This window comes from Gekko japonicus, unplaced genomic scaffold (genome assembly GCF_001447785.1).
Source record: "Gekko japonicus isolate JY-2015 unplaced genomic scaffold, Gekko_japonicus_V1.1 scaffold2283, whole genome shotgun sequence".
NCBI classification, from domain to species: Eukaryota; Metazoa; Chordata; class Lepidosauria; order Squamata; family Gekkonidae; genus Gekko; species Gekko japonicus.
In genome coordinates, this window is record NW_015175432.1 from 90156 (window position 1) to 106282 (window position 16127).

The 16127-nt window shown below is 48.3% G+C and overlaps 1 protein-coding gene across 1 annotated transcript in view; it reads left to right on the plus strand.

Annotated features, from left to right (window-relative positions):
* PDE1B (phosphodiesterase 1B) overlaps positions 1-15872 on the plus strand; it is a 32838-nt gene extending 16966 nt beyond the window's left edge. The window contains exons 9-12 of the mRNA XM_015425841.1: positions 2477-2597; positions 6788-6869; positions 7592-7709; positions 15707-15872. Of these exons, the coding sequence (XP_015281327.1) occupies positions 2477-2597; positions 6788-6869; positions 7592-7709; positions 15707-15872 (487 nt within the window). The remainder of the gene's footprint in view (positions 1-2476; positions 2598-6787; positions 6870-7591; positions 7710-15706) is intronic.
* The last annotated feature ends 255 nt before the right edge of the window (positions 15873-16127 follow it).

The window sequence follows — 16127 nt, forward strand, 5'->3', positions numbered from 1 at the left end:
CTCATTGACCCTTACTGCCATTTTATTATATTGGTGGTGGTTACCCACGTGCCTGTGTGTTTGATGTAGTCATGCCCATATACTTTGTTTAGAACTCTGCTGCACGCTCTCATATCAAGAACCAGTGTGGTGCAGTGGTTAGAGTGTTGGACTAGGATCTCAGATACGCAGGTTCGAATCCCCACTCATGCCACGGAAGCTCGCTGGATGACCTTGGGCCAATTACACTCTCTCAGCCTAACCTACCTCACAGAGTTGTTGTGATGATAAAACGGAGGAGAGGAGAACGGTAGACACTGTGTTGGGACCTCCTTGAAGAGAAAGGTGGGGAATAAATAAAATAAATAAATATCCTTCTGATTTGATTTTGAACAGACATTCAGTATTTCCCAAGGAGTGTAGTCGAAACTGTTCCCCAAGCTTCCTTTTGTTAGATCAGGATGGGTAGCCGTGTTGGTCTGTAGCTGTAGAAAAGAGCAAGAGTCCAGTAGCACTGGTTGCGAAGAGTCTGACTCGTCTGTGCGACTGAACAACAGAAAGGAGCTTTCGTGAGTCACTGCTCTGTATAGACCAGGGGGAACCCCACTCCGACGTGCGCGTCACCCGGAAGTGACACGACCACGCCGGGCACACTGGGGGCGGGGCCACGGTCATCCGAGGGAAAACTCTATGGTTTTCCCTCAGATGGTCGTGGCCCCACCCCCAGCGTACCTGGCGTCGTCACATCACTTCTGGGTGACACGCACGTCAGGGTGGGGTTCCCCCCGGGGGCCGCGCTCCAGACGCCGGACGGGAGTCCCCCGCTCCGGAGGAATTTACACTTGGCAGCCCTAGCTCTGTATCTGAAGCAGTGAGCAGTGACTCACGAAAGCTCCTCCCCTGCCACATATTTTGTTAGTCTTTAAGGTGCGACTGGACTCTTGCTCTTTTCTACTCCTTTCGCTGTGAGTCAGAACTGTTCCCCAAACCTCCTTTCATTGTGAGAACAATCACCGTGTGTAATTCGGTGTGTTCCCCCCTCCCCTGATAACTGTTTTGGTACGTTCTCTCTCTCTCTCTCTTCTGTTTAAAGCTTCTTCTTTTTTGCTTCCTGCATAATTCTTGTGGCTGATCCCAGCTGACTGGGGAATTTGCACTGAAAACAGTGATGTCACAGTGCTGCAATGTAGCCAGTCAAATTTAGCAAGGTCAGAGCGAACAAAAGGCAATCCAAAGCGAGGGCAGTGCTGCCTAAACCTTTTTCAGAACAACTGCTGAAGAATTTGCAGAGAGCCATTTGTTTGTGCACACCCACCTTTTGACAGTGTAGGAAATGTTAACGGAAGAAAGGGAGTCAGTCGTTTTGCTCAGCCCTCCTTCTCTTTGGAAGGCTGTCTTTGTAGGCAGGCCCTGTGCTTGTGTTCCGGCGAAGGCGCTGTGGGGAAGGAAGACGTACTTTTGGGGTTCTGCAGGAAAGTGCAGGCTTTTTGGGAAGTAGGGCAGGCCTCTGCTGTCAGTTGTGCACTGGTGCAGTATCTATGAATGGAGCTGCCACTCGTAGGGTACTGCCAGGCTCCTGCTGGGGGGTGGAAAATCCCCCACCCCTAGCTGCCACCCTCTGCTATCGATCAGCTGGTCGGCAGGGGGACTTACAGGCAGTAGGGCAGCATCACAGCAACCTCACCAGTGAGGCAGTGATACCACTTCCAGTGCACACCAGAAGTGACATCATCACATCACCAATGACACAGGACTGTCTGGTATTTGGGCAAAAACTCTAGGGTAAAAAAGGCACCCACCGTCGAGTTTTTGCTCAGATACCAGAGTGTCATGCATCGCTGTGTTGACATCACTTCTGGTGTGCGCTCCTCATCCCTATTTTTTCTTCTTTAGATGCAGTCTGGAGCCAATAGTATGTAATGACATACTACATATTACATACTATTGGCTCCAGACGGCTTCTTTCGTTTGGAGGGGGGGGCAGCAGAGGAAGGCACACAACTGAATTACCATTCAAGACATGAGTACCTGACCGGGGCAGTAGGTTATTTAAAATGGGGCCTCTGCATTATATCCTTGCCATAGGTCACAGGTATTGATTCTAAAACAATTTCAACTTGGTCTAAGTTTAAGAAGTAACTGTATTATTATTGTAATGTCTGCAGCCCTTGTGTAAGAACATTGTTTGACCACTGAAGAAGGCCAGTTGGCCGAAACATGCTTGGTCGGGGTCAGAAATCATCTATGTTTGAGATAATTGAACTATTTGATTCTGATTTGAGGCTACTATTTGGGCCTACATTTGTTTTTTTTATCTAATCTGTCATAAATACATGTATTTTTGTGTATTTGGTAACATTTATATATTAAATTTAGATATAGTCCCCCACCCCTCTTTTGTCTTTTGTTGTGAATGGCAAGTAGCATGTATTGTCCTACTGGGGAGGAGGGATTATGCTTGAGTCATGGTCTTACCGCTGCACCGCTGCCTTTTCAGGATCGACAAGGCAAAAGCTCTTTCCTTGCTGCTGCACGCAGCCGACATCAGCCACCCCACCAAGCAATGGACGGTGCATTCCCGATGGACCAAGGCGCTCATGGAAGAGTTCTTCCGACAGGTATCTCTGGCAATAGTAGCAATTTGGAAACCTATCAATCCGTTTTATGCTCGGGAAGTAGCATTCATGCACCAAAGGTAGACATGTATCGACTGCACCGGTGTGTGAGTCACAACTCTTCCCTTCAAAATATTTTGCAAGTGAGGAGGGGGTTTCCGGCCTCTCCCCCGCTGAAAGTGTTTTGAAAGGCAAACCTATGATGTATGGTTGCATGTCCCTTTTATATGGAACACTGCACACATACCTGTGGGAGTGCCAGATTATTTTGTGAGATGCACCACTTGGAGCAGTGGTTCCCAGCCTTTTCTGTATGGTGACCCACAAGTCCAAATTGACTTGTGGGAAAGGCAAACCTATGATGTACGGTTGCGTGTCCCTTTTATATGGAACACTGCACACAGACCTGTGGGAGGGCCAGATTATTTTGTGAGATGCACCACTTGGAGCAGTGGTTCCCGGCCTTTTCTGTATGGTGACCCACAAGTCCAAATTGACTTGGTAGAGTGACCCATCCAAGACTGGCCCAAGGATTTTTTGAGGGGTGCTAAGCAAACTAAAAAAGGAGCTGCGGTGGCTCAAGTGGTTCAGGCGCTAAACTGCAGGCTGTGGAAGGTCGGTAGTTCAGCAGTTCGAGACCCCGAGTTGCCGCATGACGGAGTGAGCTCCCGTCTCTAGTTCCAGCTCCTGCCAACCCAGCAGTTCGAAAGCAGGAAATTGCAAGTAGAGAAATAGGTACCACTTCGGTGGGACGGTAACAGCGTTCCGTGCGCCTTGGTGTTTAGTCATGCCGGCCACATGACCACGGAAACGTCTTCGGACAGCGCTGGCTCTTCGGCTTGGAAACGGAGATGAGCAACGCAACCCTAGAGTCGGACTCGACTGGCTTTCGAGCAAGGGAACCTTTACCTTTACCTTTTAAGCAAACTATGACCTTGACAACCACCTAGCACAGCATTCCATTTTCTGCAGTAGCTAGCCAGGTGATTTTGAGAAACCAGTGAACACAAAGGGTGCCGCTGCCTCCGCTATAAACCTGAAGCTAGTGGCATTCCGATAATGCAGCCTTTGCATCTGGAGGTTACATTCTAGCCTTTGACCACCCTCTCCTTTTCCTTTACACCCGCTAATCCTTCCTAAGGATCTTAGAAGCTCACTCTAGTAACCATCAGGACACAGTTTATTTGACCAATTTGTCAAATTGGTTTTGATATTATGGCTAAGAGCTGTTTGTGAGTAACTTCAAAACGCATAGGAACAAAGGAAAGTCCAATTTGGAAGATTCGTGATCATGTGGATGCACAGCTGAGGTCTTATGTATGAAAAAGACACCTCTAACCAAATGTTAACTCCGGGGGGCTCCGGGGGAGTTCGTCCAGTTTCATCTGCTGACGTCTTCATTTCATCTTGTGACGTCCTTATTTTCTGTAAAATAAGCGTACAATGGATTGGATTCAATATTGCTGCATTTATTCAAATTAGAATTTGCATGATTTGCACTATTTGCAGTAGTTCTATTGTGTTGGTTTATGTCATACTGCAACCCCCTTCATTTGCTGTGGCAATTTGTATATGCAGCAAAGAAAAAAAATACTAACTAAAGTATGACATGGAAGATACTGTTTCCAGATCTTGATTTCCAAGATACAAAAGAAAGCAGTGGAAAGGGCAGAGGCGACCATCAGGGAGTGCTGGCCTGAGACCCACTTCCAGAAGCTTTGCAACAAATGCTCCTTCTAAGCCGTGGGTCTTGTGAGCAAAAATTCTACTTTGTGAGCCACTGGCATTAAAGCTGTGAGCGAGCGATTGGTTTGCTCTGGAGCCATCCTTCCTGAGAGAAGACAATAATGGGTGAGCCAGAGGCTAAAAAACGTGAGCTAGCTCACACAGACTGAGTTTAGAGGGATCACTGTTTGCAACCCATTTTTGGGTCCCGACTGGGCCGGCTCACTCACTAGGCGAACTAGGCGATCGCTTAGAGCGGGACGGCCCTTAGGGGCACCAAACTGCACCCGGCCCCATACTCTGGGAGTTTCTTGATTATTTGTGTTTTTCATTCTTCCTAAAATGCATTTATTTTTGAAAATTGGTGGGCGCACGGGGGGATAAGGGATCCTCGCCTAGGGTGCAAAATAAGCTGGAGCCGGCCCTGGGTCCCGACAGACAGGTTGGGAAACACTGGCTTAGAGGATGCTGGTGGAAGTGTTTTGTGTGCAGATGAACTCGGGTTCAGCTGGAGAGGCTTTGTTGCGTAAAGAGCGACCAGGCATTTGATTACCGCAAGCTTCGTCCTAAAGATCCCTAGGCAATTCTATTTAGCAGAAATTTCTCATACCTTCTCATTTCCCCCCTCCCCTGCAGCCACGAGGACTAGAACCTGGGGGAAAAATAGAATTAAGATTCTCAGGATTCCACACCCCCTTCAGAACTTTCCCTTAGAGGGCGTAGGCTATCTTCCGCAACATGAGTGCAACCATGAGTGCTCCTACACGTTGTCCAAACATGACCCTCCACACCATGAGCTGTGTCTTTGTATCCCAGGATCACCTGGCTTAGCTCAGTCAGAGGCTAGAGGGAATCCATCTTTTGATACCAGGCTAACACATGCAGGAAGGAGCTTGGCAGCCGCGAGAATTCTGGGGCACCTTAATCGAGGTTCTGTGGTGTGACCTTCCAAAACGCCTCATGTCCTGGCAGCAAGCCAGCACTGGCCCATCTTTGCGGGCCAATCAGCTACCTTCTCAGAATCCCCTAGACAATGCAGACTTTGCTGGAAACGGGATTAAATGCTTGGGAAGAAACATCTACCCATCTCCTCCTGGCCATTTGCATTGACAGGGCAAAGCTGCCCATGCAACAGACTTTCCAGATTTTATTTTTTTATTTGTTAAACTTGATTTTAGACCACCCTTCCCCGGAGAGACCGGGCTTAGGGCGGCGTACAACATAACATCATATAAGCATTACTAAAAGCAAATTAAAACCAATAAAATACAGCAATGGCCAGTGATGGCGTTAAAATTTTCCTGATGGTGTCATGGGCAACGCTCCCTCTAAGGTGTGGAGTCTTGTGAGCAAAAATTCTACTTTGTGAGCCACTGGCATTAAAGTTGTGAGCGAGCGATTTGGCTACTGCATAAATTAGTCTGCTCTGTCCCTTCCTGAGCCAAGACAAAAATCTGTGAGCCGGAGGCTAAAAAACTGTGAGCTAGCTCACACTAACTCAGCTTAGAGGGAACACTCTCAGGGATTTTAGCTTCCAGCTCACAGGCATTTTCCCTCCATTGAAAAGGGGAGGGGGCAGACCTCTGAAGGCCAGGTCTACCAATATAGTGGAAAGGGACAAAAAATGTGTGAGCTGGAGGCTAAAAAACTGTGAGCTAGCTCACACTAACTCAGCTTAGAGGGAACACTGGTCATGGGCCTCACAGGGAGGCAGGGGGTGTGAGTGCCAGCCAGATGGAAACCGTCACTGTCCTCAACCAAATGCCAGGCAGAACATCTCTGCCTTACAGGCCCTGCGGAGCTGTATCAGGTCCCGCAGGGCACAGGTGTTATTCGCAGGGCTTTTTTTGTAGAAAAAGCCCAGCAGGAACTCATTAGCATAACAGGCCACAACCAACGGCAGAAATTCATTAGCATAGTAGGCCACACCCCTGACAGCACAGCACATTAGCATAGTAGGCCACACCCCCATGCCACCAGAAGTGTGGTCATCCAGCCACGCCCACCTTTTGCTTCTTCTTCTGTTTGCCTTGTTTGTTGTCAAAACCCAGGGGTTTTTTTGTAGCAGGAACCTTTTGCATGTTAGGCCACACAGCCCGCATGTAGCCAATCCTAATGAGTTTCTGCTGTTGGGTGTGGCCTATTATGCTAATGAGTTCCTGCTGGGCGTGGCCAACTCAGGAGCCAGCCGGAACTCCGTTCCTGTGCGTTCCTGCCCAAAAATAGCCCTGGTTATTCGGCAGAGAGCTCCACCAGGTGGGGACCAGGGTGGAGAACGCCCTGGCTCTGGTTGAGGACAGCTGGATAGATATCTCAGGCCGGGGACCTCTGGGATTCAAGTTCAGGTTCTGCATAAATACACGAGGCTGCTTATATATTCATGCTCTGACTGGTGGTCCCCTTGGGTTAAGTTTGCTGGGCTTGTCTGTTTCCAAGGGCTGGTTCTGATGTTGCCTTGTTTGCTCCAGGGGGACAAAGAGGCTGAGCTGGGACTGCCCTTCTCCCCACTGTGTGATCGTACCTCCACGCTGGTGGCCCAGTCGCAGATAGGTGAGTGGCATGCCAGGAGGCTGCCTTTTGTATTGGGACTTTTCCTGCCTGCGTGCCGTTCCGCTCATGTAGCCAGGAGGGGCTGCTGGCTAGTCCTGACTTTTCACTGGCACGTTTTTCAATTCTTTACAAATGAATACATGTATTTTTATATATGATGGTCCCATATATGTTTTTTAATTCTTTACAAATAAATACATGTATTTTTATATATTATATATGTTAAGTTTTAATTGTTGGCCCTCTGTTCTGTTCGACTTACCTTTTTAGGTTCCTTGATCCTAGGTTTCAGGGTTAAGTTTGGTGTCGTGGTTAAGTGCGAGGACTCTAATCTGGGAGAACTGGGTTTGATTCCCCACTCCTCCACTTGCACCTGCTGGATAACCTTAGGCAAGCCGTGGTTCTGATAAGAGCTGTTCTTGAAAAAGAGCAGTTTCTGTCAAGAGTTCTCTCAGCCCCACCCACCTCACAGGGTGTCTGTTGTGGGGAGGGGGAGGGAAAGGAGTTTGTAAGCCACTCTGAGACTTCTTTGGATAGTGAAGGGCGGGGTCCACTCTCCTCCTCCTCCTCCTCCTCTTCTTCGTTTTTTTCCCTTTTTTGCATCCTGTCACAACCCACCACACTAGGGGGAAATCTCCTCTCTCCCCCAGCACGTGATCCACTGTGCACACAGGGGTAGGGGTACCCATCAGTTGGTTGCTAATGCCCCTCCCCATCTGCAGGTTTCATTGATTTCATCGTGGAGCCCACCTTTGCAGTTCTGACCGATGTGGCGGAGAAGATGGTCATTCCCTTGGTGGAGGAAGGCTCCAAGAACAAGACCTCTGCCCAACAGAGCAGGTTTGATGATGGCAAAGGGAGGGGAGGAATAATAATAATTATCATATGGCAGTGTGTGTAGTGTAGCCAGGAGATCCTAAGATTGTCTGGCAGTTTGAAGTTTTAGCTCTTTTAGTATTAGGCACCACTAGGTGGCAAGCTAGACCTTTTTTTTTTTAGCATGGCTAGGCAGTGCGATTTGACCTCCAGAAGAGAAGTATGGCTGCCATGAAATTCTCATCAGTGATGCAGGACAGGGAATTTTTCAGAATTTCCCCCCCCCCCCAGTGCTGTATTTTTCCATGGGAAAAAATCCACCCCACATACTTAAATCTAGTTTGCTTATCTATATCTGTTTTATTTTACAAAATTTATATCCCATCCTTCTGCCCTCACAAGGCCCACCAAGACAGCTGATAAATTAAAACCTACATTCTAAAATCACATTTTAAAATCCTTAAAACCAACTAGTTATAGTTGGCTGGCATGTTGTTCTGCAAATCAGTCATTGGTAGATGGGCTAAATTTGGGATATGAAGCATGGACAAACGCCAGTGCTTGTATGTGGTCCAGGTTTGTACATGATGCATTTTGCCTTCTTTCGCTGACATTATTTAACTTTGGTTTTCCTTATTTAAAATTCGTTTTTAATCAATTAATTTACAAAATTCATATCCCGACTTTCTGCCCTTAGAAGAGCTACCAAAGCGGCTAACAATTTAAAACATATAAGATATAATTACATTATGAAACCATTAAAAATCACTCCCCCCCCCCACTTACACGGTTTAATTAAAAAAGTTAAATTATTTAAATTTGAATTGGAAAACATTCTGGAATGTTTTCCAATTCGTATTTTCCCAGAAAACCCACAGTACTGATTAATCTCAACATTTCCTCTGTTACGTGAAGCTGCCATATACTGAACCAGACACCGGGTCCATCAAGGTCAGTATTGCCTACTTAGACCACAGCAGTGGCTCTCCAGGATCTCAGGCAGAGGGTCTCAGGCAGATCTTTTAACTGGAGATGCCGGGGATTGAACCTGAGACCTTCTGCGTGCCAAGCGGATGGTCTCCCACTGAGCTACGGCCCCTTCCTGTTTTGCTATGCTGGTGTGTTACCAGGTAATGCAAGCCAAGGTGGGGCTAAGCCAGGGTTAGGCAACCACTTTGGCTAGAGGGCTGGAAACAACCCCCAGTGTCTACACAGGAACGTCAAGCCCCATCAGTACTGCGAGCACCTTGGGGGCTGACCTCAGACCGGGTATGGAAGGTGATGATGGGCGGTAAGCCCTGTGTGTCGTCTCAGGGCCGGTTCCAGGTGTGTGGGGTCCCTGGGCAGAGAATGGCCAGGGGACTCTTGTACTCACTACCAGCTTTCCCTTCGTGCTTACCTACCTGTCCCCTCACATGCCTGTGTATCTTTCCCTCTCCCATTTGCAAGCTCTCTCACTGCCTGTGATCACAGCTGCCCACACCACCTATATTGTACTGGTGGTGGATGCAGCTAGAAGTGCCACTGTTATGGCCACTAGGCTCCACCCACACGCACACCGCCCACATGCGCAGCACCCAAACGCCCTTCCCTGGCAGTGCGAGGCAGCTGGGATCATGGGTGACAAAGCACTCGAAAGCAGTCAGGGAAGGGCGTGAATGGGAGTGTCGGGCGATGAACGGGTGTCAGCATCAGCGGGCCCCACCAGAAGTCCTGGTCCCCAGGCAGCTGCCCCACCTCACCGTTTGCTGACACCAGCCTTTTTTATCTTCTGGTGTGATGTAAGCCTTAGCAGTGCTGCTAGTTTCTCAGGGGCCCGCCTCGGTTGCCCAGGTGGCGATCCAATCCTGTGCTCCGAGGGAAACGATTGTCCGATCCCACCGCTATCAATCCAATACACGTTTGAAGCAAAGTAATATGTATTGAAGCTATGATGATACTGGAACAAGTGCACTGTTTAGAATAACCAGAACAACCAGGGCAAAGTATAATAAAGCAAATTCATAAAGACAGTAACCAATAGACTTGGTTCCCACTCGGGCGGTTAGGCTGTCGGACTCGCGCCCAAAGCCTGGGAAGCAATGGCTTTCTAAATGATAAACAATTATAGTTCTCTCACACTCTAGTTCATTATAGACTAAGCGAAGCCGACTCTCCACCACCTGTGACCTTGCTGATTACAATAGTGCAAAGCAGCATTAGCGTACAGTAAAAGGAATGCATGAGACAAGAGAGTGCGCGCGTTAGAGTTACAATAGACATGTGCAGTTGCATACCACCATACGGGGGGGGGGGGAACCCCAAGGAATGAACTTCAAACATATGCAGAATTCTTTGGCAGCTTGCTGACAACGATTTGGCTGGCCACTGTTGGGCATGCAGACTGGGTGGAAGGCATAGCCCCCGGACTCGACAGATAGGAGTGAGCCTGATGCTCACTGATTAAGGTGACCGGAGGCAGAAAGCGAGGGTAGACCCAAGTCATCCCTGAGCAGATTCCTTTATTTCTCTCGTGTAAGTGAATAACGGCCATTCATCCCTACAAAGAGATGTCAAGCGTTGCCCTTGGGGGGCACTGTTACGGTGAAGGTTTATGCTGCCTGCCCCCCCCCCTTTCTGGCACTGGTTGACAGACCCTTTACAGGTGGGGATTTTTTAAATATTCCAGTGACTCGGTGGTCTTGAACAGAACTGATCATACACAGGGCTATTTTGGGGCAGGAACGGAATTCCGGTTGGCTTCAGAGTTGGCCACACCCACTACAGCCAAAACCTCTGCGTGCGTGGCTACAGAGGGAAGGCCTGGAGAGCGAAACCCCCCCATGCGACTCCAAGGCAGGTGGGCCGGGGGGGGGGGACGGGAAGGATCGGGGAGGCATTTAAATGCCTCCCCGGCCTGTCCAAGAACTGGCTTGCCCGGGCTCCCTGCAGCTGTGGGGCGCTCGGACAAGGCAAGGGAAGGCACGGGGTGTGGCCTAATATGCTAATGAGCTGCACTGTTGGGGGTGTGGCCTGATATGCTAATGGGTATCTGCTGCTGGGTGTGGCCTATTATGCTAATAAGCTCCTGCTGAGCTTTTTCTACAAAAAAAAGCCCTGATCGTACAGATAACACCCTCCGTTTCCACCCTTACATCGAAGCCACTGCTGCCAGGCATGTCAGCTGCAGCCACAGTAATACCAGGATCAGAATCGGCTAGCTGGGAGAACAGAGAAACAAGGGAAACCTTGGAAACTGTGTGTGCACTACGCTCAAGCGGCCAACATTACTGGAAGTCTCTGGCCTAAAGAGTGTCCGGCGATCCTCAACCAGAGCCAGGGCACTTTCTGCCTACTAGCATCAGGGCCCTGCGGGATCCGTTACAATCTCGGAGGGCCTGCAAAGCAGAGACATTCCGCCCAGGATACAGTTGAGGACAGCAATGCGTTTTTAATGGCTAACAACTCTAACAACTATCTGCTCTACTACCTGCTTCCACCCCCCCTCCCCATTGCTGATATAAATTGGGGGCTAGGATTGGATTAGGGTGCCATGTGTTTTTTAAAATTTAACCTATAGATTTGTATTTTAGACTGTTTAGTTGGATTCTATATGTTTCATACAGCTCTATTGTGAACCACCCTGAGCCTGCTCGCGGGGAAGGGCGGTATAAAAGTCTAATCAAATAAACAAACAAATAAATAAAGGATATCAGTTTTCAGAGTTTGCTGTGAGAGGAGTTGGGCAGCAATGTTCCCTCTAAGCTGTGGAGTCCTGTGAGCAAAAATTCTACTTTGTGAGCTACTGGCATGAAAGTTGTGAACAGGTGATTTGGCTACTGCATCAATTAGTTTGCTCTGGAGCCCTCCTTCCTGAGCTAAGGAAAAATGTGTGAGCTGGAGGCTAAAAAACTGTGAGCTAGCTCACACTAACTCAGCTTAGAGGGAACAATGTTGGGCAGGGCTTTTCTCTTAGGAAAAAGGAAAGGCTGGCGTCGCCGCCAGCTGCTTTTGGGGCCCTGTCGTTGACCTCCTCTGTGAGTCTGAGGCGCCGTGGAGTGCTTCCGTGGTTGCGCGTCGCCTGTCTTGTCAGGAAAGGAAGTGAGGAGCCAAAGGGATTTCTTTGTCAGTCCGCGAGATCAAAAGGAACCTTTCAAGGTGCCGGCGCTGACAGAGCTTTCGTGTCCCCGAACTCCCGGGAGAGGAGCACCGAGAGGCACATCTGGCAGCCACGTCAGTCTTCATATAAACGGCCCCCTTTGTAGTTGTGAACGGCCTTGGCATCGCTCAGGGCCGAGGGTGTTCTGTATGCACTCCACCACAGTCTTGACCTTGCGTAGAGCTCCTCTGGGGAGGAAGCGTTCGGCAGAGATGCCGTTTTGAGACGAGAAGATTTATTTTTCCCCTCTCTGCTGGCGTGGCCTCATCTGTGCCAGTAGCCTGGATAATATGGGGATGCTTACTTGTTTAGGCCTCTAAGCTGAGTCAAGAAATCAATTAATTAGTCAACTAATTGGCTGCGCTTTAGTTGATTAACCAGATGAATCTGTGTCGGAGGGGGGAAAATGCTTCCGGAGAGAAAAACCCAGTGTTTTTATTTGAAGCGTTCTCTATCCTCTCTTGCGCAGGAAGGAATCCTTTTCTGAGATACTCCTCACCGTACGAAGTTTTTAAGATAATTCTTTAATTTATGATAATTCATAGAAACCAAAAATCAGCTACCTGATTAATCAGGGTCACTTTTCAAACCCCTCAGACTGTTTGTGGTTCATCAGTATACTAGACTAGTCATTGGAGATCTTAATTATTATTCTGTTGTTCTTTATTTTAAAAACAAATTAAAAAGCCAACTCTTTTCTTTCTGAAAAATGGGCTTCAAAAAAACCGAGAAGCAAATCTTATGAAAACACAATTTCAAAAGGTGACCAGCTCTATCAACCAGGGGTCCACAGTGTGGTCCTTGTGGGCAGTACAGTGGTACCTGCTGACCCCTTTCCTCGCACCCGCCAAGTGCTTTTAGAACGTGGGTGGGGCTAGGTGGGGTTTTCGCCCAGCAGGGTTTCTGATTCATAGAATCATAGAATCATAGAGTTGGGCCATACAGACCATCTGGTCCAACCCCCTGCCCAATGCAGGACCAGTCTAAGGCATCTGTAGTTCCCCATCTCTCATTGCCTCTGTAGATTTAAAGACATTCCGTTAAGCAGACCTTCCGCCTGGAATGTTGAAGAGCTACTATTAGAATTATGCACAGCCTCGTTACCTGACATCTTTGTGGTTGGCCCCACCTCTGGCAGCCGCTATTTTTGTGATTAGCTCCACCAATGTTCCCTCTAAGCTGTGGAGTCTTGTGAGCAAAAATTTGTGAGCTCCTGGCATTAAAGTTGTGAGCAAGCGCTTTGGCTACTGCATAAATTAGTTTGCTCTGGAGCCATCCTTCCTGAGCTAAGACAAAAATGTCTGAGCCGGAGGCTACAAAACTGTGAGCTAGCTCGCGCTAACTCAGCTTAGAGGGAACACTGAGCTCCACCTACTACGGCAACCATTTTGTGATTGCACCCACTGCCCCGGGTCAGAATTCCAAAGAAGCCTTGAGGCTCAAAAAGTTTGGAGACCCCAGCTGTAGAGAGGCAGCACTTTCTCCATCAGATCCTAGAAAGCAAAAAATAAAAGCACAGCCAAACACCCTGACCGGGATAGCCCAAGCAAGCCCAATCTCATCAGATCTTGGAAGCAAAAATAGCAGACTTAAACTGGGAAACCCAATCACTGAACACTACACCACACTTGAAGTTCATACGGCATTGGGCACCTGTTATAAATTATTTGACAACACACGAAGTACTCCCCACAAATCCCCGATATCACAGTTGGCTGTCTTTGTAAACTACACTAGTCCCTACCCTCTAGTCACCCCAACACAAGTCATGTTTTTCTCCAACTGTTTGGTCTCCACCACACTAGCTCCAAACACCCTGCACAAAGGCCCGCTCAAGCCATCAGGTTCACTGTACAGTAAATATAGTAAATCGCCGGAACAGTGACAGTATTACTAAAACCTGTATTTATGCTGGTAATATAACTCTCATCTTTCTGCGGTCTACACTCCTTTGTTTTTGTATATCGTGTTATGTAATGAATGTATTGTACTGTATAAAAGAACAAAAATAAATTAAAAAAAAAAAGATCTCGGAAACTAAGCAGGATCGACTCTGGCAAGTAGGGTGGGAGACCTTGAAATAGCAGCAGTTGGGAGGAGAAGGGCAGGTTTATTCAGCCACCTCTCTGGATATCCTCCAGCCCCCCCATAGGGGTCAGCCACCCGAGGTCGCCATGACTTCCAGGTGCCAAATCACCGAACGCTACACTACACTTGAAGTTCATACGGCGTTGAGCACCAGTTATAAATTATTTGACAACACACGAAGTACTCCCCACAAATCCCCGATATCACAGTTGGCTGTCTTTGTAAACTACACTAGTCCCTACCCTCTAGTCACCCCAACACAAGTCATGTTTTTCTCCAACTGTTTGGTCTCCACCACACTAACTCCAAACACCCTGCACAAAGGTCCGCTCAATCCATCAGGTTCACCGTACAGTAAATATAGTAAATCGCTGGAACAGCGACAGTATTACTAAAACCTGTATTTATGCTGGTAATATAACTCTCATCTTTCTGCGGTCTACACTCCTTTGTTTTTGTATATCGTATATCGTGTTATGTAATGAATGTATTGTACTGTATAAAAGAACAAAAATTAAATTAAAAAAAAAAAGATCTCGGAAGCTAAGCAGGATCGACTTTGGCAAGTACTTGGATGGGAGACCTCCTTGAAATACCAGCAGTGGGGAGGAGAAGGGCAGGTTTATTCAGCCACCTCTCCGGATATCCTCCAGCCCCCCCATAGGGGTCAGCCACCCGAGGTCGCCATGACTTCCAGGTGCACACACAGTCAGTCTCCAGATATACACACGCACAAACATATGAAACCCCCCCAAAAAAATACTTTAAAAAAGCACAGCCAAACATAGGATAGAGCAGATGCACTTTTTTTGGGGGGGGGGGTAGCAAGGATTTGTACAAAGACAGGAATCCATTCAGATCTGTAACTGGTAGTGGTACATCTTCGGAGTGGACAGGATGTAGATGAGGTCCAGCACAGATGGGGAAAGCCCGTGCTGGGTCAAGCAACAAGGGCTTCTGCCTGAGGCCACGTGCCCAGCTTCCCACCTGGCCCCCTTGAGCATTGCCACTGCAGTGCTCAGGAATCTCGATTTTTTTTTTGGCCTCCATTATACACTATCAGACTGTTATAAGCAATGGGGAATCTATCTGGGGGTATCCAGGGGTCTGGGAGGGTAATTCTTTTAGTTAGAGGCATCAGATTTTCAGCATAGCTTCTCATGCCTTTCCTCAGAAGACCCCTCCCCCCCAAGTTTCAAAAAGATTGAACCAGGGAGGCCTAATTTTATGGTCCCCCAAAGAAGGTGCCCCTATCCTCCATGGTTTCCAATGGGGGGGGGGAACAGCAAAAAAAAGCAAGGACTGATGTCAAACCAGAGAATATCTGCCATGGAAATGGAAGGTGGGACATTTTTGTAAGCCCAGCAAAATCCAGTGCCTCCCCACCTCCAGTTTCTACTGCAGAGACTCTCTGGCTTGACATCAGTCCTTGCTTTTTTTGCTGTCTCCCCCCCCCCCCCCCCATTGAAAACTAATTTTCCTCATCTGGTAACATTCTGGTCTGTGCTCTGAGTGCTATTAGTTTAGTAAAGCTTCCACTGATTGGATGGTCCAAAGCTTCATCCATGCAGGTCATATGATCTGTCATAGCTTGTAACCAAAGTCACAGCTTTGGAATGTCTCTTAGGCTCAGAGAGTATCACTGTGAGTTGATCCCGGTACTGGTGGGGGAGAGGACCAAGTGTAAGGAGAAAGGGAGGACCAGTGAGTCCCAGGAGTAGCTCTTTACTGCCCCCCAGTGACCCTTCTGAAGTTCTGAAAGATGTCCTCACTGTGTATCCCCACTGTTCCACAGCTCCCACTGGCGTCAGCCCTCCGTGGACGAGCACGCCGAGCTGGGAGACATCAACGCCGACATCAACAGCTTCCGCTCCACTTGGTCGAAGTACATCCAAGAGAACAAGCAGAAGTGGAAGGAGCGAGCAGCCAGCGGTATGGACCGACAGCAGGGCAAAATATAGGGCATCAGATTGCCTCTGAGAAATCCCCACCTCCATGGCTGGCAAGGCCTGGGCCGTGATGCTTCCCACTTTTGGTCTGGTATTTCTAGGAGGGCATTATGGGGCGTGCCTGTTGGGGTCTCCAGCCCAAGGCATTGTGGCAGAACAGAGACATCTCAAACTTCAGCACCACCTCCACCCCTCTGAAAATTCGGTTTTTCTTTTCTGCCCGAAACGAACATTGCATTGGGGAGCTCTGTTCCTATACAAATGTTT